This window comes from Pan paniscus, chromosome 2 (assembly GCF_029289425.2).
Source record: "Pan paniscus chromosome 2, NHGRI_mPanPan1-v2.0_pri, whole genome shotgun sequence".
Classification (NCBI taxonomy): Eukaryota; Metazoa; Chordata; class Mammalia; order Primates; family Hominidae; genus Pan; species Pan paniscus.
Genome location: NC_085926.1, coordinates 128969331 through 128993113, shown reverse-complemented (window position 1 = coordinate 128993113; position 23783 = coordinate 128969331). Strand labels below are relative to the sequence as shown.

Below are 23783 nucleotides of genomic sequence, written 5' to 3'. Positions count from 1 at the left end.
GTTGAGATATTTCAAGTCTAGTGACACATATGAATCACCTGGAAGTTCTCAAAAATCCTTGGCCATACCCCAGACCAAACAGAATTCACTGGAGTATGACTCAAGCATCTGTACTTTTTAAATATTGTGATTCCACTGTTTGGCCAAGGTTAAGAATCACTATACCAGACTCAAGCTCCAGATGACCAGTAAATGGTGACCAGTATTTGTTGAATGAATATGTGGGTTTTTTCACTTTATTTTATAGGTTTTGTTTTGTTTCAGTCTTGCACATGATACAAAATTCCAAATGCACAGAAAGGGTTCAGTGAAAAGTGAAGTCTCCTTCTCTTCCTATCTCCTCTCAGAGGCAATGACTAGGACCAATGCCATGTTTCGTTAAAAGACTGAATATTTGGCAGTGCATACAGAAAAGACCACAGGTTGGATGGCAGGATTATAGATTATTTTACTGCTTCTTTATGCACATCTGAACTTTTTGTAAAATGTATACACATTACTTTCAATATTGGGAAAGGAGGTACCCTATGAATAATTGTATGGGGGTGCATCCAGAGCTATTTAGTAGATAAACACTGGGTCTTAGGGCTCCCACAACAATAGCCACTTAGAATGTACATACAGCTGTTCCATTTTGTCAAGTTCTTAGAAGAGACATTTTACCTGGTTTAAGCGAGTAAATGCCCAATTATTCCACCTGCTTATTTTGGTTATATTTTCACTTCTCATTAGATATACAGCTTCTCCAGAACTTCTACCAGAAAATGGTGGGAGGGTGCACAAAAGGAGGAGGTACTGTTCATCCTAGGAACCAGATTAAGAAGTGGGATCATGGTTTATAGATCTATCTTGTCTTGATTTAGTTAATATAAGCTCCTCTCCAAGACTGACCATCTCTGGGTGTATGAATATGAAAAGCTGAGGCCTGGACCCCAGGGTGGTGGCTGAACCCCTGAGCCCTTTTGACTCCATGCCAGTTAGTGATTCTGTCTCAATACAGTACTTTGGAACAGGGCTGGACGTCTGAGATTTCTATAAGTAGAAACTGGAGTATGGAGAGCTTTACAACAATGGACCCAGACTTTTTTTGGCTTTTGGGGTTTTTAAATTATCTTTTTCTTACTTTCTACCTCCCTTACTCTTATGGTCTAAGACCACTCCCCTCTGTTGTCAGTATGACCCATTCTAGCATCAACTCTTGGCCCCCTATCCTCCATTTTGTTTCCATAACTGGGTGGAAAATCAGCTTGCTAGGACTTTTAAAAATCTACTCTAATGTAGACCCAAGAGCTCTCTGAGGAGGCAAGAGCCTGGACTTGAGGGCCATTTCTTTAAGGACTTGTAGGCCTTTTACTATTTAACTCCTGATCCTTATCTCAGGCAGACATATGAGATAGAGGGGGAAAAAAAATGCCTTCTGTAGAGATAAAGCATTTCCTTGTTACCATTTTTCCTATATTTAGACAAAGACCAAGGTGTACGATCACAGTTAAGGGGTAAAATATTTGGATATGCACTTGGATAGGACCAAGGGGAAAATACACATAAGTTAGATAGTACACAGAAACAAGTAAGATAATATTGAGCTGGAAAGGGAGTTAGGCAGTAGCCACTCCAACATCTCCGAGTGCAACCTGCCACACAGATACTTAAGCATTGTCTTGTACTGTATACTAGTTGTTTTATGTGTGTTGATATAGTCTTCCGGACTGGAAGCACCTGAAGGCTAGGCCTTATCTCCTACTGCTTCAGTTTCCTCTCTCGTGCTGAGTCCAAAGCAAAGGTCTAATATTTAAATTGTGGCCGGGCGTGGTGGCTCACGCCTGTAATCCCAGCACTTTGGGAGGCCCAGGCAAGTGGATCACGAGGTCAGGAGATCGAGACCACGGTGAAACCCCGTCTCTACTAAAAATACAAAAAATTAGCCGGGCGTGGTGGCGGGCGCCTGTAGTCCCAGCTACTCGGGAGGCTGAGGCAGCGGAATGGCGTGAAGCCGGGAGGCGGAGCTTGCAGTAAGCCAAGATCGCGCCACTGCACTCCAGCCTGGGTGACAGATCGAGACTCCGACTCAAAAAAGAAAAAAATTTAAATTGTATTAAATACTTCATAGTTGACAGACTAAAACAGACTACAGCATAAAATCAACTCTGCATAGTAAGATCACTGTATCTTAAATGTGATAAATTTTTAAAAAATCATTATAACCAACATTCTATGCTGATAAGATGAATGTTGAAATTCACTGTAGCTGTGGCCATGATTAATACAAGTTTAATCATGTATTTTAGGGTAAACCTATTTCCTTAATATCTCTTTTCTATTAAATTACATGCACTATGCTAATGTTAAGGGCCAAAGTAATTTCTGGGCTGATCAAATCTTTTGGGGTTGATTTTTTGAAAAGATACTTTGACAATTTAACAATACTATAAAATAAAATGAATAAGAACTAGCACAATCTTTTTAGGACTATGACAACATAATTAGACTAGAGTGTCTATAATTATGAAAGAAAATATTCTCAAATATTGTTTTATGAATTTCATGATGCATAATAAGGGAAAAACCTCTATCTCATTCACCATACATTTTAACAGTTTAATTTTATTCTACTGTGATAATGAAAAAAGGGATGCCCAATATTTATGCCAGGAAGAAAACTCTCCAAACATGCATCAAGCAAGTGTAATGTCTGTACTGTAGGTTTTATTTTAATCTCACAGCTAATTCAGAAAGTCAATAAAAATGTAAAGGAATATGGTATTTACATTGTAATTAAAGGTCACCCTGTATGCAAAATGTCAATGGTAGAGTGATGCCCCCAAGTGGCATAATGATAAATTGCAATACTTTGACGGAAAAGTTAAGTACTATGTACATACAGCTGTTTCATTTTGTCAAGTTCTTTGATTAAATCTAGAAATGTATATAATGAATCTGTATTTCATAGGAACTAGTCATAAGTCCTACAAACTTATTGTCATTCCTTTAACACTGATACCAAGGGATAGTCTGATACCTTCCTTATGAGCTCAAAAAGTTAAGGGTGTATCTGCAAAACAAAAAGGGAAGTCATATCTATTCTGATGTGTTGAAGGAATAGCATTCATACCATTATAGAAATCTGTATAAAGTATTCATCTTCTAGCCACCTCTAACATTAACCAATTCCCTATGTTTGTGGTCTAGTATGTAAAGCATAATTTAAAACCTTATCTAGTCAAATTGCTTGGACAATGAGTAGTGCTAATAATGTGCTTTGCTCACAAACTAATGGTTCAGTATCAACACTAAAAAAAAAAAAAAGAGTTTAGTTTCCTGCCTCATACATGCATTAAACATAACAATCACTGATGAATTGATATCTTAGCTAAAAGGTTCACATTCTGAGAACCAATTTATTTTGGACAGCCACAGAGATATAAAAGATGACAACAGAATTGTTACAATCTCAAGACACATCTTGAATAAGTTTTTTAAATTACATGCCTGGTTTCAGATTGGTTTATTTGGGAAATTTTTCTCATTTAAAAGTAATCCAGAAAAACCTTCCATTTATTAGAAGTTTCCAATTGCAGTCATTGGGTGGTAATTAGCTAAAGTTTTCTTAGGCTTCCTTTAATTATTCCTTTAACTTGGATTGTTTATAATTAAGGTGAATCTGTGCTGTTTTTGAGGAATAATTATGAGCAAGGCAATGTGACATCTAAATCTTATATAAATAGGCAGCTTTCGTATTCTTATTACAATCCTATGAGGTATTATACTCATTTTAAAGATAAGAAAACCAAAGCTCAGATTAGGAATGTACAGAATGTAGACTTCACATTAAGAACAGGCCTGGCTTTACTCTTTGTTCACATCCAAAGCTGGGATTTTAACAATGACACCATACTGCTCTGTTTCTATTACAGCATTCTAGAATTTTGTGAGTAGTCACATTCATACTTTTTTCTGATTTTAGCAAATAATTCCAAAAGCAATTGTCTACAAAGGTCGGCACGTAGTGGAAAGGTGTGATGCAGCTGTATGCCAGAGACAGTAAGGAGAGGCAGGAATGTTGCTAACTGGAGAATACAGAATTTGTCTAAAGGAGTAGCTGCTGCCTAGCTTTAGCAGTCCATTGTGGCTACACAGGAACTGATGTTAGCAAACGTTCCCAAATCTTTTTTTTTTTTCTAGAAAAGATGAAATGCTCAATTTATATGAGCTGCTCATTTAAAAATACTGACTACTGGCCAGGCGCGATGGCTCACGCCTGTAATCTCAGCACTTTGGGAGGCCAAGGCGAGAGGATCACCTGAGGTCAGGAGTTCAAGACCAGCCTGGCCAACATGGTGAAACCCTGTCTCTACTAAAAATACAAAAATTAGCCAGGTGTGGTGGCGCATGCCTGTAATCCCAGCTACTTGGGAGGCTGAGATGGGAGAATCACTTGAACCTGGGAGGTGGAGGTTGCAGTGAGCCAAGATTGTGCCACTGCACTTCAGCCTGGGAGACAGAGTGAGACCCCGCCTCAAAAAAAAAAAAAAACTGATTAATTTACTAAAAAGAAACACTACCCAGGCCAAACAAAAGACATCTGAAAGCCACATGTGGCCAGTATGCAATATGTTTTAGATTCTGATGATGAATGATTCCTTTCCCAGAGATTCTGGACTAGACCTTCTGGTGCCAAATGATTTTTGTCCGTTATCCTCACCACTGGATTCATTCCACAAACATGTCTGCCATCTTCAGCTCCAGTCATGTGTTTTTTTAAGATTGGTTCAGGTACAAGAAAGATCACTAACAAATCACTTGCCAACCAACCAGCCCCAGCCCCCTTTCTTCTCTCTCATTCTCTTTCTCTCTCTCTTCCCCGCTGACTACAAACACACTCTCTCCACTCACTTATTATCTTAAGTCTAAAGGTTTCAAGTTTGATCTTCATACATCTTATTTTACATCCTTTTAATTAACTTTTTAGTCCTCCTGCGAATTATCTTAAAATTTTTCATATTCCTCATTAGTTGAAGAAACCAAAATTGGATATGATCCTACAGTGTAGTTTTTAGAAGTATTGGGTCTGGTTTAGGTCTTACTCTCAATGTTTCCATAAAGGTTATCTAATAATTGTCAGAAATTTATCATTCTATTCTAAATGGCTAGAAGAGCACCTCTAGGATTAAAGGGAAAAAATCCTTTTCAGCAGGAATCATAATGCATGTTCTAAGGACATCAGAAAAATGCCAGCTCTTTTATCATCCCTCATGTAGAAATTGACTAAAAACTATAAATTCTAGATAATTACAGCTTTTAAAAATTCTGGACAGAGACCATTTAAAAGATTGAGTTTTAAAACAAAGTAGTAACATCACTAACATTTACCTTTACAATTCCTATGACCTATGAAGATGTAGAAAAGTGTTTATCACACTGATTTTAAATCCACTCTTAAATATCCAATAGGCAAAAGCTGGAAGAACTTAGAGTAGCCTTAAAACCTCAGAAGAAAACAATATATTATGGGATGAAAATGTGGTCTTCTGGGGTTAAGGGCTGATATCTTGGATCATTCTTCCTTCTGCTTTCTGTTCCTCCTGTGTTTCTGATAGGCAAGTTTCTTACCCTAACTTCAGTTCCAACTTACTTTCCACTGCAGCAAATTTTAAAAACTTTACACCAAAACTGGAGGTTTATCTGTAAGGGAGGTACTGTCTGAAGCTATTAAGAGTTTTTCTCTACTATGAAAGTGTACAGGGTCCGATCATAATCAAAAGAGACGAGGTGACAAGGGGGTCATTAACATAAGCTAATTTTAAATAGGAGTGTCCATTTGGTTTAAGTGTTTAATCTGACAGCTTTCTGACTACGGAATTTGAAAATCCTCGCCATGGAAAGCCCAAAGAAAATTAATACTCTTACTTTCTTTGGTATACCCTATTCATCTCAAATGTGAATAATTGCTTATTTGCATTTTGTAACATTTCTAAAAATAGTCATTATGAACAATTCTTATTTTCTCATTCAAGAAGTTCCAATCAAGTTAAGTGGAAGCAATATTGTCACTGAGACTGTGGCATGCCCAAACATCTTATTTTCACATAATCTATCCCATTTCTAGCTCCCTTCTTTAGGTCATTTGGATACTTTACTCACCTGCTGAAATGCCTTTAAACCTAATATGAAAGATTAATTAGGGAGCTTACCTATATTTATTAAATACTTGCTTTGGTATAAAGAGCAAAGTGGACATTACTCCATGTTCTTTTTTTTTTTGTCAGTCTTGCTCTGTTGCCCAGGCTGGAGGGCAGTGGCATGATCTCGGCTCACTGCAAGCTCCACCTCCTGGGTTTAAGCAATTCTTGTGCCTCAACCTCCAAGTAGCTGAGATCACAGGCATGTACCACCCTGCCTGGCTAATTTTTGTATTTTTAGTAGAGACAGGGTTTTGCCATGTTGGCCAGGCTGGTCTTGAACTCCTCGCCTCAAGTGATCTGCCAACCTTGGCCACCCACAGTGCTGGGATTACAGGCATGAGCCACCATACCTGGCCTGCTCCATGTTCCTAATCAGCTAAGACCTGCAAACAAAAAGCAGCCTACTCAAGATTCATAGGAAGCATTTTTACTTACAATTCCTCTCCTCGTTTGGCTTTCTTGTCTGAAACCAGATAGACAGTTCCAAAACTTCCACTGCCAAGTTTTTGTTGAAGCACGTATCTTCTTGCAATCAAGGTCTTTGGATAAGTGGAAATGGCTGTTGATCCACTCACACACTTAGCTGCCTCTTGGAATTTCAGCATTGCTCCAAACAAGAGAGAACTGGTTCATTCATTTATAGAAACTTAACATTCCAGTCTCCTAAGAAATGGTCAAATTCATCCAGTGTTGGTCAGTTCCTTAAAGATGAAAAGTTAAAAGATCAGGTCTAAAGGATGCTAAACGATGTCTAACAAAAACTGTTAAGTGCAGTGATATCTGCACCTTGATCAGCAGACTGACACCATATTGGTTAACAACTTGAAAAAAAAATGTTAAAAGGTAGAGATACCACAAATTCCAGAAGGCAATCTTTCACAGGAAGAGCCTCGCTTTGTACATTGAAATTTGGCAGAAGTGAATTATAGCCAACTTTCCACAAATTTCTGGGATGTACATCTGTTTTACAATGAGCAATCTCTTCATTTATTTAAGATTTATACTCCTCAACTACTTATAAAAGAATCCAAATACAAGAACATTATAACTTCCTTAAATCTATACATCTGCATCAACTTTTTGTAATGCCCTCTTCTCACCTTATATTTACTTTGGTTTACAAAGAGTGAGTTAGGATTAAACGAGGAATTAGCAGGTGCTGTTTCCTTTAGATTTATTTTTTTCTGCAGATGTTAAACCACAGTTTTTGTATTTATTAGGACAGATGCAAAGAAGGATAAGGATTGAGAATTTTTTCCCATGCTCAGCAAATTCTAGTTTCTGAAGTTCCTATTGTACACATTGTGTATAATCTCTCTGGATTAAAAACAGGAAGAGTTACAAATTCAATTCAAACCTAAAATCCCATTTAATGTCAGTGGAATATAAATGTTACAGATAAATCTGTAATTCCTCAGGGAGCTATGAGACGTGGCAGTTATGAAAGGCAGGACTGTTTAGGCCGGGCGCGGTGGCTCACGCCTGTAGTACCAGCACTTTGGGAGGCCGAGGCAGGCGGATCACGAGGTCAGGAGATCGAGACCATCCTGGCTAACACGGTGAAACCCCGTCTAATACAAAAAAAATTAGCCGGGCATTGTAGCGGGCGCCTGCAGTCCCAGCTACTCGGGAGGCTGAGGCAGGAGAATAGCGTGAACCCAGGAGGCGGAGCTTGCAGTGAGATCTCGCCACTGCACTCCAGCCTGGGCGACAGAGTAAGACTCTATCTCAACAAAAACAAAAACAAAAACAAAAACAAAAAAAAGAAAGGCAGGACTGTTTCATATGAGTAGGTACAAAGTAAAATCACTTTTATTTCATCAGAATGTTAAATGTTTTGTTAGTTATCAAGAAAAGTGTGCTTTTGTTTTAAATCTATATAGAAATAACATTTTAAATTGAAAACTGCCTACACCTTGAAGTTAGGTTTTCATATTCAACAATTCCAAAGCTATGAGACAAAAACCTAGTTTTTAAGGATGGTCAATGGGCTTTACGTGGTGGTGTCCGTCAACCACAAAAACTACTAGGGCAATTAACCACAAAAATCCTCAAAACAGAACATAAGTAAATGCCCATTTACAACATTTTCCTTCTTAAAATGTATGAATCAGTTAAGTTGTACCTAATACCAGTGAGATTAGTTACCAGCTTTTTCTTTTCCCTTCCAAAGACATGTTAGTAAAATCTGCTGGAAAAACAACTAGAGAGCAGGCCTCTAAATATACCTTTTGTTTTTACTTCCCCTTCACTGTCATAAAAGTGATGCCGTCTGGCCATACTAAGCTGTTCAAATAAATATATGGACTTACAGACTTTCCAGCTGAAAAGGGTCCTTCAGGTCACTCAGTAATTCTCCTTATTTTAAAGATGAGATTAAGGTTCCTTTTAGAGAAGGACAGAATTAGGGACGGACAGAATGAGAAGTTCACTTCTAGCGGCTCTTATTTTAAAGGACAGTCTAAACCCAGCAGTGCTTAAGTAGTCTGGTCCAGGCTGCAGAAGACTCTGGGACTAGGTTCCCTCCCACCCAACCTCACAGACTCAGCCCTGCCACCCCCATCCCAGTCCACTTTTAGGTCATCCATTCCATTAGTCTCCTCTGTGCAACCATAAACCTACCCAAGAATGTGTCGCATTGTCTAGATTCTAGAACTATCTGTTCACTTGACAACACGCTCCCCCTCGAGGTTTGAGTGAACTTGGGCACTGCGAACACATCTTCTTTATTTCTGCATCCCCAATCCCTGGCATACCTCCTGGCATATACTAGGTGTTTAACAAACCTTGTTAAGGCAAGTAAGTGTCCAGCAGATCAACTGCCGCCCAAAGGAGAGAAAAAAGGTTGGTTAAGAAAGCTAGATGGGAACTTGGAGAAAGTTACTACCTTGTGCAAACTACCCCTTCTCGGTGAAACAGATCTGGCTGGGGGCAAAAGACAACGGAAGGAGTATTTATCACAAGTTGAAAACCAGTAGTTATTTTCCCAGGTAATAAGAGGAAGGCAATTTGTCACCAGTTTCTGCTACAGCACAAATCTACCTTTAAAGTAAATCTTAACCTTAAGGTAAAACGAACAATTCCTTGCTTCTTCACCTTTTTAAACATTTACATTTTGGCAAAGCAGGTTAACGTTTATTGAGGGGCACTGAGACTGGAGTACATCCGGAGGTAAGACGTCCAGGAAAGCGAGGAGATCGCAGCCATGGCGTCCTAGAGATTCGGAACCCAGCCCGGGCAGCTTGAAACCATTACCTTCCTCCTCGCAGGGGAGCCTGGCTAGCCCCAAGGAGCACAGTTCGCTTTACCTTTCCCTGTCGTGGTCGGAGCGGCGCCCGGGGCTGCCCAAGTCTTGCGGGTAATCGGGCAGGCCTCAAACTAGGGGCAACCACACCCACCGAACGCCAGACACCGCGGGCCACGGCTGTTTGGAACCGTGGCCAGGGAGACGGCGCGGGGCATACTGGGAAGTCGGGGCGAGGCGGCACCAAGGCGGAAGTGTTCGCCGACCCAAGTAGGCGGAGAAAGCAGAGGAGGACCGGCGGGCCAAGCTTTCCTAGCCTGACAGCAGCCATTTCGGAACGTACGTCCCAGCCCTCTTTAGCTACTTAGCGCCTCCGGGCCCGAGAACACCTGCTCCTTGGCTCAGTCTGGCGCCACCGGCATCACGGAACTGTACTTCCCAGAGACGTCACACCGGGAGACTTCCGGTTCCCGCTCTTGAGATTGGACTCTCACGTGCAGGAGCCAGTCCTCGCTGGGCTCTAGCGGGCTTCTGATGGAGCAGCTACTCCTCTGGGAGGACAGAGTAGGTGGGCTCTGCTGCAGGTCCGGGTGGCGGGTTGTGAGGGCCGAGGTGGCACGGTGTATGAAGGCCTGTGTTTGAAGACTTAGGTCAGACCTTTTGCCCGCCTTTCCCCTATGCAGCTCTATGCAACTGTCTGTGCAAGGTCCTGTAATTTGCGTAGGACGCCTTGACACAGTCTCTGCTTATGGACGCTTTACAAAACTATCTTGCAAAGAAATAAGTACTATACAGGATAAGGTTCTGAGATACTGACAGGGCTGGAACTAGGGTGAGATAAGTGTAAAATGTAAATGGATGCCAATAAAATTCAGTAATCAAGGTAAGTTTTAATGCAATCTCTAAAAATCAAAATTATAGCAAAAAAAAATCCATGACTGACAAAATGTCACGATTTTAAGTAATAGTAACAGTACCGTGCTGTGCCATATTGAAGCCCGAGGTGTCAAAAGAAAAACCATCAATTCTGATCCTGCGAGTTAAGTTAGCCAGGTGAGGAAGCGTAGCTGGGCCAGATATGCAAAATAAGATGATGAAAAGAGCTCGTGGTTAGGGGTGTAACTGGATAGAGGGGTTCCTAGAGGCATGAAGCAGTTTTCCTTATACCAAAAACTATGCCAATTAAGAAGGGCCCACAAATCCAAAGCCTGAAAGAAGTTCCGTGACTGATTGTCAATATAAAAGAAAAACTTGATCCTTATCATAGGTCCTACACACCTTACTTTACTGAAGCCCAAATGCTTTGTGATTATGAGATGAATAATGATATCTTTTTTTTAGCTTAGGACTTTTTACTTTGACCCCACAAAACAAATACTCTGTGCTGTAAGATGTTGACTATTACCACTTAAGAATCAAAGTTCACAGAACTTCTATACTGGTGTGTCAGTAATGGACTTCAACTGATTTTTCTTTAGAATTAGCAGCAGCCTCTGTCACCATCCAAAGATTACAACCCATGAAACCATTGAGTTTGTGCCTTGTATCAGAAAGCAAAGGAGAATGAAAAAGCACAGCTAACATTGCTTGAGGATCTAGGTAAGAATTTATGATGTTGATATCTATGTTCTATCTAAAGAGCATTTCATAACATTTGCTATTGATTTAATGGTGCTGGAAGCAATGACTTGGTGCCCCATAACTAGCATCAATTGAAAATGTTTTCTGTTGTTTTAAACAGGCGATTAATTCTTTAGACTGTCATCATGGGTATCCGAGGACTAATGAGTTTTGTGGAAGATCACAGTAATGAGTTCTTCACTGATTTGAAGTTGCGGGACACAAAAATTGTCATTGATGGTTATGCTCTTTTCCACCGTCTTTGCTTCAGTTCAAACTTGGATCTCCGGTATGGAGGGGACTATGATTCTTTTGCAGATGTTGTACAAAAATTCTTTGAATCACTGTTTGCTTGTAATATATGCCCATATGTTGTATTAGATGGAGGATGTGACATTTCAGATAAAAAGCTTACAACTTTAAAGGATAGAGCTAGAGAGAAGATCCAGATGGCCCATTCCCTTTCTGTTGGTGGGAGTGGGTATGTATGTCCCTTACTCATCCGGGAAGTATTCATACAGGTTTTGATCAAGCTGCGGGTGTGTTTTGTCCAGTGCTTTTCAGAAGCAGATCGGGACATTATGACACTTGCTAACCATTGGAATTGCCCTGTGTTATCATCAGATAGTGACTTTTGCATTTTTGACCTGAAAACTGGGTTTTGCCCATTGAATAGCTTTCAGTGGAGAAATATGAACACTATTAAGGGCACACAAAACTATATCCCTGCCAAATGCTTTTCCCTTGATGCATTCTGCCATCACTTCAGCAATATGAATAAAGCTCTACTACCTCTCTTTGCGGTGCTATGTGGAAATGACCATGTTAATCTACCCATCATGGAGACATTCTTAAGTAAAGCACGTCTTCCTCTTGGAGCTACCAGTTCTAAAGGGAGGAGACACCACCGAATCCTGGGACTTCTGAATTGGTTGTCTCATTTTGCCAACCCTACCGAAGCACTAGATAATGTTCTGAAATACCTCCCAAAAAAGGATCGAGAAAATGTTAAGGAACTTCTCTGCTGTTCCATGGAAGAATACCAACAGTCCCAGGTGAAGCTACAGGACTTCTTCCAGTGTGGTACTTATGTCTGTCCAGATGCCTTGAATCTTGGTTTACCAGAATGGGTATTAGTGGCTTTAGCTAAAGGCCAGCTATCTCCTTTCATCAGTGATGCTTTGGTCCTAAGACGGACCATTCTTCCCACACAGGTGGAAAACATGCAGCAACCAAATGCCCACAGAATATCTCAGCCCATCAGGCAAATCATGTATGGGCTTCTTTTAAATGCCTCACCACATCTGGACAAGACATCCTGGAATGCATTGCCTCCTCAGCCTCTAGCTTTCAGTGAAGTGGAAAGGATTAATAAAAATATCAGAACCTCAATCATTGATGCAGTAGAACTGGCCAAGGATCATTCTGACTTAAGCAGATTGACTGAGGTAAGTATTTTTAATACTAATGAAATTTTTGTAAAGTACTTTACAGGATACAAAGTGCTGTCTTCTATATTAGTTCACTTACTATAACAAACTGATGAGGTTGAGTGCTATCTTGCCCTCATGTCGTAGCTAAGAAATCTAGAACTTGAGTGAACTAGGTAATGTCTTAGCCAGAAAGTGTCAGTGCTAGGACTCAAACCCAGCTCTTTTAGCTCTAAATCTACCATTTCCACTGTACTTCAGTAGTCTGTGTTATCTTCACAGTTATTACTACTATATTGTTATTACTACTAGGTTAATACTAGCTATCAATAGAATGGGTTACGTGGCTGAAAAAAAAAAGGGAAAAAATTCACAACTGCAAAAAAAGTGTATAGACACTAATCATAGGCACAACATCTCAGACTACATCGGATTTCAGATAAGGTTAGTACTGATGCTAAGGTCTAATTTTTTAACTTTTATTAATGAATACCTTTTTTAAAATAGGTTTTTGTGTCATTATGGTTATTTGCCTAGTTTGATACAGAAAACATGACTCTTAGTCTAACTTAGTGTTGCTTAAACCTGAGTAACACCCAGACCACCTTTTCAAGGAGAAAAAAATTCTCATGGATCCCAGTGTTGTCTTTTTATATTACATATATATTTAAAATTACAAATAGATATGAAACTATGCTGATAAAAGAACTAGATTTAGACATTAAATAGAGATAACTTAAAAAAAAACAATTGCAATGCCCATTAGGGGATCTTCTTAGATCCAATGAAATATTCAGTCTCACAAAACTCACAGACCACATGTGGCACCAGTCTACTCAAGGATGTAGGACGGCAACCACAGCTTCCCAGTGGATTTAAGTCAGGTCTTCCTTTTCTGTCAGAGTTCTCCCAGCACTGTTATCAGTCTACACCAAAGCTTTATCACCATTGGTGATTTTGTCCCCCAGAGGACATTTGGCAATGCCTGGAGACATTTTTGTTGTCCCTACCTAGGGAGTAGAAGGGGTAGTGGTTGCTATCGGTATCTAGTGGGGAGAGGCCAAAGATGCTGCTAAATTTTACAACCTGTAAGTCTTACAGTGCACAGGAAAGTGTCCCATAACAAAGAATCTCTAGCCCAAAATATCAGTAGTGCCATTCCCTGGGCTATACAGCTGACCAGGAACTAGCCTCTTAGCCTCCTCTTCAGTCACATCTCAGACAGGAGGAGATGAATGTCATAGTGAATGAGTGCAAGAGCCTTCTTGGCATTGGGCAGTGAGTCCAAGAGCCTTCTTGGCATTGGCGAGTGACTGTTAAACCCCCAAGGTTTCTTTGGTTGGGGGTGAAGAAAATGTTTTGGAATTAGTGATGGCTGCACAAGTTTATAAATATACTAAACCAAGGCAAGATGGCTCATGCCTGTAAGCCCAGCACTTTGGGAGGCCAAAGTGGGAGGATCACTTGAGGCCAGTAGTTCAAGACCAGCCTGGGCAACACAACAAGACTGTCTCTACTAAAAAAAAAAAAAAAAAAAAAAAAATTTTTGCCAGGCATGGTGGTACAGCTACTCAAGAGGCTGAGGTTGGAGGATTGCTCGAGCCCAGGAGGTCAAGCCTGTAGTGAGCTATGATTGTGCTCCCTGTTGAGCAAAACCCTGTCTCTAAAAATATATATACACTAAACCCACTGAATTGTATACTTTAAAAGGATGACTTTTATGACATATGAATTATACCTCAGTTAGATAAAGGAGAAGAAAAGGTTTCAGTAGCTTAAAAGCCCCGTTCCCTATAGGATCCAGTCTTTCTTATAATAATTCCATAAACATAGCTAGGTCCCTGCAAGGGACATCCTACTTACAAGACACTGCACTCAGGGAAGCCCCAAGATATGGTGTCCCCATCAGGTGTTTATAGTTCATTTATATATAGTTTAAGCTTAGATGCAATTTTATAAGTCATTTTTATAATGCTTGGTAACACAACTGACAATCTACCTTTAGCACATTTCCAGGGGTACAAAACTAGAAAATGGAGCGTAAGTCAATCTCAAACAAGGGATTTATTAAAACTTTACCCACACCAATAAAATTCAAACTAGCTACATTATTAATGTTTTGCTGAAATTACATTTCTACTCAAACATAAATGGTGCTGTTGGGGAGTTTTTTTTTTAAAAAAAATGTAATGGCTTTACTGAGGAATAAGTAGTGTACAGTAAAGTGCACATAAAGTGTGTACTTTGATGAGTTTTGACATGTCTACATCTGTGAAGTCATCCTACAATTAAAATAATCAATGTATCCATAACCCCTAAAGTTTCATCTTGTTCCTTTGCAATTCATGCTTCCTTGAGTATAAACACAGTAAAGTGCCCAAATAATCGTACAGCATGATAAATTTTTGCAAGGTCTATACATCCATGCAAAGAAGATCCAGATGAATCATTATCGCCACCCTAGAAGCTTCTCCTAGTGTCTGGTTCCAGTCACTCGCTCTGCAACTCTCTATAATCACTCTCCTGTTTAACAACACAATAGTTTTAACTGAATTATTACTTTAGAAATGAATTCTTTCATCTGGCTTTTATTCCACATGAGATTCATTCACATTGCTGTGAGTAGTTGATCATTCATTTCTCATTGCTGTAACATTTTTCTATTTTGGTGTATTACCATTATACACTTAAGAACATTTTTTTTCATTACACAGCTTATGAGCATTTGGGTTCTTTCCAATCTTCCATTTCCATGTGTTCATTAGCCATGTGATACTCTATTATATGAAGTTTCTGTATAGTTTTTTGCTCATTTTTATCATATACGGGTCCTTTGTCAAATAACATATTGTGAATAGTTTCTCCCATTGTTTATTCACTCTTTAGTATGTTTTGATGAACAGAAGTTCTTAATATACTGTAATTTAAATTTTTATTATTTATGGTTACCACTTTTGTGAACTGCTTAAGAAACTGCCTACTCCACGGTCATGAAAATGTTTTTTTGCTGTTCACATTTAGATCTATAATGTATCTAGAATTGGTTTTTTGTGGGTGCGTATGATGTGAAATAGGGATCAGGATACCTTTTCCCCCCACATGGAAATCCAACTGAATCCATGAGTATAGCAGGCTGCTTATATTCCTTGCTAAGTAGAGATGACTTAAGTGTTCTCATCATTTACCTGGATTCAAAATAGAGTGAAATTTTAGTTCATTCTCTGCGCTCTGCTATCACCCAGCTTTCTCTTGGCATAAACTTATCAATTCTGAATTTAGCTCAGTGCTAATGGTTCTAATTAGCCCCTGAAAATTATAAATGTACCAGGTGCTCATGTGATTCCAAACACAAATGCAAGTACAAGTATAGAAACCTTGTGATAGTACCTATTCATTTTGTTTTTTAGATCTTGTAATACATTATCTGCTTTGGCCAGCTGTTGTTAATAAAAACTTTATACAGTCTCTCATTTAATTCCCGCAATAACCACATGGGATAGGGTTTCATTTTGGTTATGTTAGTTGCAATGGACAGAGCACCATTCAAGTTAACCAATGGGAGGTTAATCATAAGGAGACACAAAAGTGGATCATTCTTAAGGAGTAAGGCAGCCAAGACCAGTCTCTCTCTGGGCATCTCTGCCTCTCGGGGCAGCTGCTTCTGCAGGCTTGTGCTTTCGCTCCCCCTGGGGAAGAGGGAAAGTAGTTGTCACATGGGATAAAACCTAACTAACGTTAAGGGCTGTGAGTTGAGTACTTCCCCTTTTGGAAGGGACTGTGGACTGGTGGGTTTGATGAAACATCTTATACAAGTCATTATAATGACCATTTTACAGATAAGTCAGACAGACTGTAGAAAAGGTCAGAAACCTTTCGACCAAAGCCACAGGGTTAGTGCAGGGCGGAACATCTCTGAAGTCAAAGCCCAGACTGCTTTGTTTATGAAAAGTTGTAACTTGGCTCTATAATTCAGTAATTTAAATATATATCAGAAAAGAGTTGGTGTATTTTCTTAGCTCTACTTAGTGCATTTTAAAAACCAGTTTAAGAGTTTAGTTTCCACTTTACTTAAAATTTAAGTAGTTAAAACTACTTCCAGTAGGGGTGATTGGTTATACTATAAAGTTCTTTGCATATTTCTAATTTTAAAATTTGTATCACAATATTATTAAAAGCAGTATTTAGAAATAATCGTAGTATTTAAAGTTTTCATGCATTAATGATAAAACTATTTTGTCATTTATGATGTGTTTTGTTTCAGGTTAACATCTTTAGTCTCAGCTGTCAACCACTCTTTCTACTAACTAGATGTTACATGCTGAGAAATGTTATTACCATCTCAACTTTCCAGAAAGCAGAAAATCTTTTTCTGGCTGTGTGCAGACACTAGGAATACAGCTTTTGTGTTTCTTAAAGTTTGATTATAAAGTCCCCCAGAAGATGACCTTTTAATATTCCTGAGTGCATGACCTGTAAGGTCCCCCTTCTGGTTCTTACAAGGTCTTGGTAATTCATTAAGGTAAAATTATTTCAACAAGAACCTCAGTGCTCTTATAGCTGTTTTACTTCTGAGCTTTTATTTGAAGTACACGCTAAACCATGAAGTAAAAGTATGGCGTGTTACTCCAAGCACAATGCAAGTAGTCCTTAAAATATTCCTATCTCCCTTGAATATACCTCTAATCTACAAGCAGCCACCCTGGGACACTCCCTGTGTGTCTTTTATGCAAAGACAATAAAGCATTCAACAGGGAAGGGACATGAGACAGGACCCAAACAAATAGAGTATATGCCACATAGGGTTCCTATAAGCAACGTTTGTCTTCTGGAGGCAATTAGTAATGGCATCATGCTGAAGGCAAATGCCTGTTGCACAGGCATATACAGGTGGTGTTGAGTATACAGCTTTGTTTCTCAAAGTAGAATACTTGGGCTGCTAGTTAAAATGTATATTCCTGGGCTCTCAGATTAGTCAATCAAAATTTATGGAGTAGGGCCTAAGGATTGAATTTTTAACGAGCTTCCCAGGTGACGTGCACTGAAGATGCTCACCAGCGTATACAAAGAGGATGGAATGACATAAGTAAAGGTGTAGGAGTAGGCAGTACACCCATTCAACCAACCATATTTATAAAGCATCTTATTAATGTTCTAAATGCTGTGAGTGTGGCTGATTTTTTTTCCCACAAGAAGGTAAGTTTAACAGCTGACAGAAGTTTCAGTAGCATTAAATCTCTTCATGCTATGGTGGAAAAAAGAAATAACAGACATTTCCCAAAGTAACTTGCAGGATGCTTGGTGTGTATTTTCAGCTCTCCTTAAGGAGGCGGCAGATGCTTCTGTTAGAAACCCTGAAGGTGAAACAGACCATTCTGGAGCCAATCCCTACTTCACTGAAGTTGCCCATTGCTGTCAGTTGCTACTGGTTGCAGCACACCGAGACCAAAGCAAAGCTACATCATCTACAATCCTTACTGCTCACAATGCTAGTGGGGCCCTTGATTGCCATAATCAACAGCCCTGGTAGGTAACTGGAAATTACAGGAGTATATTGTGGCATGTTGCTTGCAAACTGTTTACTCGAGTTTACACAAACAAAAAAGTATTCTTGGATTATTTACTCCCATTAATTGTATCAGAACTTAGATGTGGAGGCACCAAAATATCATTCATTCATTGGTAAATATTTTTTAACACTTCATGTGCCAGGCTCAGTGCTGGAGGGCTTGAATCTTAAGTATACAGCAGTGAGATGTGTTGGGGTACTGCCAACTCCCATCTGTTTGGTGGCACCTACTCCTTTAACTTGTGAATTGTGACAGTGTATTTTGCCAGCTGCATTTTGTATTCCATGTTACCTATCCAGTTATTAGCACAGCAGCAACGTCATCACAAGAAACTTGCCCAGAAGTGAAACTTATCTAAATACCTACAACCACTACATTCTTGCTTATACATCTTTTTATTCCTTTTTCTCTGCTGTAGGTTTCAATTAGTATGTAAGTAGTGATGGCAGAAATAGTAATTTGTCCTTTTTTTTTTTTTTTTTTTGAGATGGAGTCTCACTGTGTTGCCTAGGCTGGAGTGCAGTGGTGCAATCTTGGCTCACTGCAACCTCTGCCACCTGGGTTCCAGTGATTCTTCTGCCTCAGCCTTCCGCGTAGCTGGGATTACAGGTGCCTGTCACCGCGCCCAGCTAATTTTTGTATTTTTAGTAGAGACGGGGTTTCACCATCTTGGCCAGGCTGGTCTTGAACTCCTGACCTTGTGATCCACCCGCCTCAGCCTCCCAAAGTGCTGGGATTACAAGCATGAGCCACCGCGCCCGGCCAGTAATATCTCTTAAATACACTGAGGCAAGTTCATCTGCATATAATACCAGGTGAAGTAAATGCTGAAACACTGGGACACTTTAATACTTCAGTGGAATATCCTCTTTAAAGATTATGAATGCTCTAACACTGTATAAACATGCATAATAATTATACTCTAGAATAGTACTATCTAATATGGTGGCTACTAGCCACACATGGCCAAAGTTAAATTCCATTTAAATTAAAAATTCAGCTTTTCAGTCACACTAGCCACACTTCAAGTGTCAGGTAGTTACATATGGCTATAGGCTAGCCTACTGTATTGGACAGCACTGCAGAAAGTTCTATTAGATCGTGCTACTCTAGTTTACTATTTTAATAAGTTAGATAAAAGAATGAAACAGCATGGATTCCTGTTTCTAAAGTATTAAGGCTCAAGCTTGACAGCTGTCAGAGGGACTGTTGTTATATGACAGCCAACTTAACACAAAACAAATCAGTTAAGTCCCACTGCTGCTTTATGAACACAGGTTTAGAGTATTTCCTCTGATTGAATAATAAATACAGTATAAGAAAGCTCTCAGAGCACAAGCCTATTAAGTTTTTACCTGAGTCCAAGAGAAGGGGCATGTCAAGGGTCTGTTTCTTTTCTTTTAGGAAATGTGGACCCTGTACCCAGGCAGGCTCAGTGTCTTGCTCCTCGCTAGTTGGTAAAAGGTGGGCCTCCTTTTTATTATTTTCAAATTGGTCCAGATGTTATTTTGTGCACCCCTGCCCAAACAAATCTGTAGAAACTTACAGCTAAAAACACACAACATTCCTTATTTCCTAGGATTGTTGCTTCTTGCCCCTTATCCTCTACTATGAAAAGAAAATGATTATTTGCCAAATTCTCCAAGTCATACTTTAGCTTCCTCCTATAAAACACAGAGGTCAAAATGTGTTTTGAACACACAGGTTGTTTCTTTAACACAAATGCACCACAGCTTGGGAGTTTCGGTGAAAGAGAACAGTAAAGAGAATAATATTTAATAGTCATTTGTATTTTTCATAGACACAGATTTAGGGTTTAGAGAATTCAAATGCAGACATGTTTATGGTCAGGTAGTAGACCAGTGGAAAAGATCTTATTTCAGGGAAAAAGTAAATTCCGATGGGTTGAATAAAGTTAGGTCATCATTAAAAAGACAGTTCAGTATCAATATTTCAATTTATACAGCAAGGCATTTATGAAGCCAGAAAAGAAAAACATCTTAGTTTTTTTAAATTAATTTCTTTCTTTATAGAATTTGTAGTATATGTGGAGAAAATGAAAAGCTGTTACAGTGCTTTTAGAAATACTGCCCTTGGGCTGTTTCTTTATTTAGGTAAGGAAGAGCTGCAGGAAGATGGTGCTAAGATGTTGTATGCAGAGTTCCAAAGAGTGAAGGCGCAGACACGGCTGGGCACAAGACTGGACTTAGACACAGCTCACATCTTCTGTCAGTGGCAGTCCTGTCTCCAGATGGGGATGTATCTCAACCAGCTGCTGTCCACTCCTCTCCCAGAGCCAGACCTAACTCGGTAAGCACCATGGGAAACTTTAGTTCAGATGGAAGCACACAAAAGTAAATACAGTATTTTCACTTATATTTAAAGCAACAAAGTTACTTAAAAAAAAAAACCAAAACAAAAAAAAAAACTAATCTTAATGTAATTGATTTTGAGTCACTGTTACAGCTGAAGAGCTGGAAACGGGAAAAATATTAAATTATTTCCATATTCTCAAAGAATGTTTCCATGATTCAATCCAATTTTAAAAAATCAGTTCCTTTAAGTAATACATTAATATGTGGGAGAGGGGAGGCAATCATTGGTAGGATACAACTCTCTCCTTTCCTCTCGGTCTTTAAATTCACTTTGTAGAGCCTTTTTCTGATAACCCACCCTAGTGAGACACACTGTCTACCCTCATTCACTCTAGTCCTGTTACTCTATTTTTTTTTCAATTGCATTTCTTACCACTTGGCATATGGCTTACTCATTCATCCAGATATTAAATGCCTACCCTGTGCTAGGGTGTAGGGACAAAAACAGAATCTCAGCTCTAATGGAGCTTTCATTCTAAGTGAGATGATGAGTAGATGCCCAAGTGAACTTAACCTAGGATGTTTGCTTTACCAGGCAAGAAGGACAATAAGGGAGTTGAGCCTATGTGCCACAGAGTAATTATAATGTTTGTCTGTGGAGTTTAAGCTGGGTATGATAAAAAGAAGTGACAGCAGCAGTAGGGTGTGGAGCAGTGAAAAAAGTGATAGGATCAATGGATTGGACATCTTGGTAATTGACCATCCAGGAGGTACTTGAGGGAGAGATGAAGATAAAAAGGAGACAGATTGTGTTTTGTTTGTCTCTCCACTCAGATGTAAACTCTGTGGGGGGAGGGGCTTGTCTATTTTATTTGCTGTTGCAGCCCCAGTGCCTTCAATACTTTGAATGAGGATATATGGACGCATACAAAATATGGTGGGACTTTACATGTTTCAAGGTAAAAAGCCTCCTGGCAGTAAACAGTGTTGTTAATATATCTCTGGGCCTTACATCTGAGCTAACACAAATAAGACTAATTGGCCTTTGACCCCTGGATTCTTTATTTCTTTCATTTAATAATTTAAGGCCATTCTTGACTGGATCCTCTTTAGTTACCACAAATCCTTTTAAAACAAAACAGGAAATGCAAAACAAAACAGTTCTCTTAATAATGATTTAAACAGCAGGATTGTTCTTGAATCTTAGCATAACCAAGGCTTTTTACACAGAGATGTTACACTGATTAAATGATGGTTCTACATGGATTGCTAAGGTACCAGTTTATCAGCTTTGTCCATAATAAACTTGTGGATTCCAATTAATCCCATCTTCTATTTGTGAAGTAGGTTTTTAGTCTCAGTGAATGACCTTGCAAATGATGCCAATAAATTTTCTCATATTCTAACAAACTGCCTGTTTGGTTTATCAGGGTCCTTTTAAATTCCTTTTCTTTAAAATTAAAGTGTTTGTTAAAGACACCTGCTCAGCCTGGGGCTAGCTGCAAAACCACTAAGCATGCATCATGTAATTTGTTGATGAAAAGTTTTTAAGTATCACCAGCAAAGAATCTTTGTCATACCAGCTCAGTTCCTTCCTTCAAAGAACAGATTATTCTTAAGTAATTTCAATAATATTATAGAGCAATAAGAGCTCTCATTGTTTAGATGCATTTGTTGAAGCTATGTCAATGGTAGTTATCCTGTTGCACTGAATTACTTCTTTAACAACATACTTTTTTCTTGCTTTGAACAGACTGTACAGTGGAAGCCTGGTGCACGGACTATGCCAGCAACTGCTAGCATCGACCTCTGTAGAAAGTCTCCTGAGCATATGTCCTGAGGCTAAGCAACTTTATGAACATCTATTCAATGCCACAAGGTCATATGCCCCCGCTGAAATATTCCTACCAAAAGGTAGATCAAATTCAAAAAAAAAAAGGCAGAAGAAACAGAATACCAGCTGTTCTAAGAACAGAGGGAGAACCACTGCACACACCAAGTGTTGGTATGAGGGAAACAACCGGTTTGGGTTGTTAATGGTTGAAAACTTAGAGGAACATAGTGAGGCCTCCAACATTGAATAAAACTCAGTTTGCATCAAACTAGATGTATTTAATATAATCCTTACGTAAAATTCTTCTGTTACCACCCTTGAAACAATTAGCTTTTTCTTTAGGACTGACCTGTTACGGGATAAACATCACAATAATCTGAATTCCAAGTTATTTTGTATTTTGTTTTTAATAAATACAACCTGATTTAAGAAGCTTCTGTATTTCTAAATATGTTTGAAACCATGTTTATACTTCTCATGTTCCATTTCAGCAAGTTAATGGTAATATAGTCTATATGCTTTAAATTGCAGCAATTCAGCCAGCTACATTCTCAGAAAGTAGAAGTCTCACTCAATTATTGCCTTTAAGTAGCAGCTGGTTATCATTTCAAAAAGTTTTAAAAACAGTTTCCTCTTTGTACTTTAGTATGAAGTCTGGCCAACGAAAGTTAGAAGTGAGGATGCCAGACAGAAAACTGTCTCTACTAAAAGCAAGTACTTAGTCAATGAGACCATGACAGGACTGAAGAGCACTTTAGGTGCACTCCAGGTTTTAAAGGAGAAGTTGAAACTAATGGCTTCAGCCAAATAAGAAACAGCATCCTGAGCTGTTAGACCTGGAGAAGGAGGAAAGAGTGAGAAGTGAAAATATCAAGAGATATATGCAGCAATACCAGACCCTATGCCCTCTTTATACTACAGATTTTGACCCATTAATGAGATGTGAAAGTATTTAATGAGTCATACCCAGCATTTTTTAATGAAAAAGTTAGAATGGAAAATATCAGATATACATATCATGTATTAGGTGATTGTGTAAAATATATTCCTTACTGTGGACTGTAGGGAAAAAGTTTAAAAGGTACTGTTCTGGAAAATACTGCCAAATAGAGGCTGCTAAAATTAGAAATACCCAGAGTTGTGAAGGTGCCAGCCAGTTCCAAATGAGAACTTGAAAATAAAGAGAACCAAGTAGAATAAATGCATTGGGCAAGATCTGAAAATATACTCAACCTTCATTTTACTTGTATTCATACAAATTGTGTTCTTCCTTCTGTACTCTCCCACTGGTATATTCCATCAGGAATAGCCCTAAAGGTAGCTTTAAAGCTGCCATTTTGAGCAGGCCTATGTACAGTTCCTAATATCTGATAAACAATTTTCTTTACTAGAATTACCATACTCTTAGAGAAATAAGCCCAGCATCAGCCAGTGTCAAACACACACCTGCCAAGTGTTGACTTTTACAAAAGGCACAATACATCATTTGCCCCTAGAGTATTCAACCCTAACAATTACTTTGTTAAATAAGAGTTCTTGAAATAAGGAAATTTTTATTATTTTCAGAGGATTGCATGGGAGTTCCTCAGTA

At 39.0% G+C, this 23783-nt stretch overlaps 3 protein-coding genes across 56 annotated transcripts in view; 1 reads left to right on the top strand and 2 right to left on the bottom strand.

Annotated features, from left to right (window-relative positions):
* NEK11 (NIMA related kinase 11) overlaps positions 1-9647 on the bottom strand; it is a 328327-nt gene extending 318680 nt beyond the window's left edge. For 8 of the 46 annotated variants that reach the window (XM_057301895.2, XM_014344370.4, XM_057301901.2 and 5 more), the window contains exons 1-3: positions 9491-9623; positions 8495-8567; positions 6618-6883 (exon numbers count right to left, since the gene is read on the bottom strand). In XM_057301895.2, the coding sequence (XP_057157878.1) occupies positions 6618-6787 (170 nt within the window). In that variant the 5' untranslated portion in view covers positions 6788-6883; positions 8495-8567; positions 9491-9623. Of the gene's footprint in view, positions 1-6617; positions 6884-8494; positions 8568-9278 lie in introns of all 46 variants that reach the window. The other 38 variants (XM_034957369.3, XM_055110456.2, XM_063602928.1 and 35 more) reach the window with 14 other exon arrangements.
* Positions 9648-9671: 24 nt separating this feature from the next.
* On the top strand, positions 9672-20289 carry ASTE1 (asteroid homolog 1). The gene is made up of 6 exons (XM_008954803.3): positions 9672-9990; positions 10905-11025; positions 11168-12494; positions 17789-17999; positions 19448-19507; positions 20158-20289. Exons 3-5 carry the CDS (start codon positions 11193-11195, stop codon positions 19495-19497), a joined length of 1563 nt encoding a protein of 520 aa, XP_008953051.1. The 5' UTR covers positions 9672-9990; positions 10905-11025; positions 11168-11192; the 3' UTR covers positions 19498-19507; positions 20158-20289.
* ATP2C1 (ATPase secretory pathway Ca2+ transporting 1) overlaps positions 19813-23783 on the bottom strand; it is a 163820-nt gene continuing 159849 nt past the window's right edge. For all 9 annotated transcript variants that reach the window (XM_034957365.4, XM_034957366.4, XM_003829448.5 and 6 more), the window contains one exon: positions 19813-20345. In XM_034957365.4, the coding sequence (XP_034813256.2) occupies positions 20250-20345 (96 nt within the window). In that variant the 3' untranslated portion in view covers positions 19813-20249. The remainder of the gene's footprint in view (positions 20346-23783) is intronic.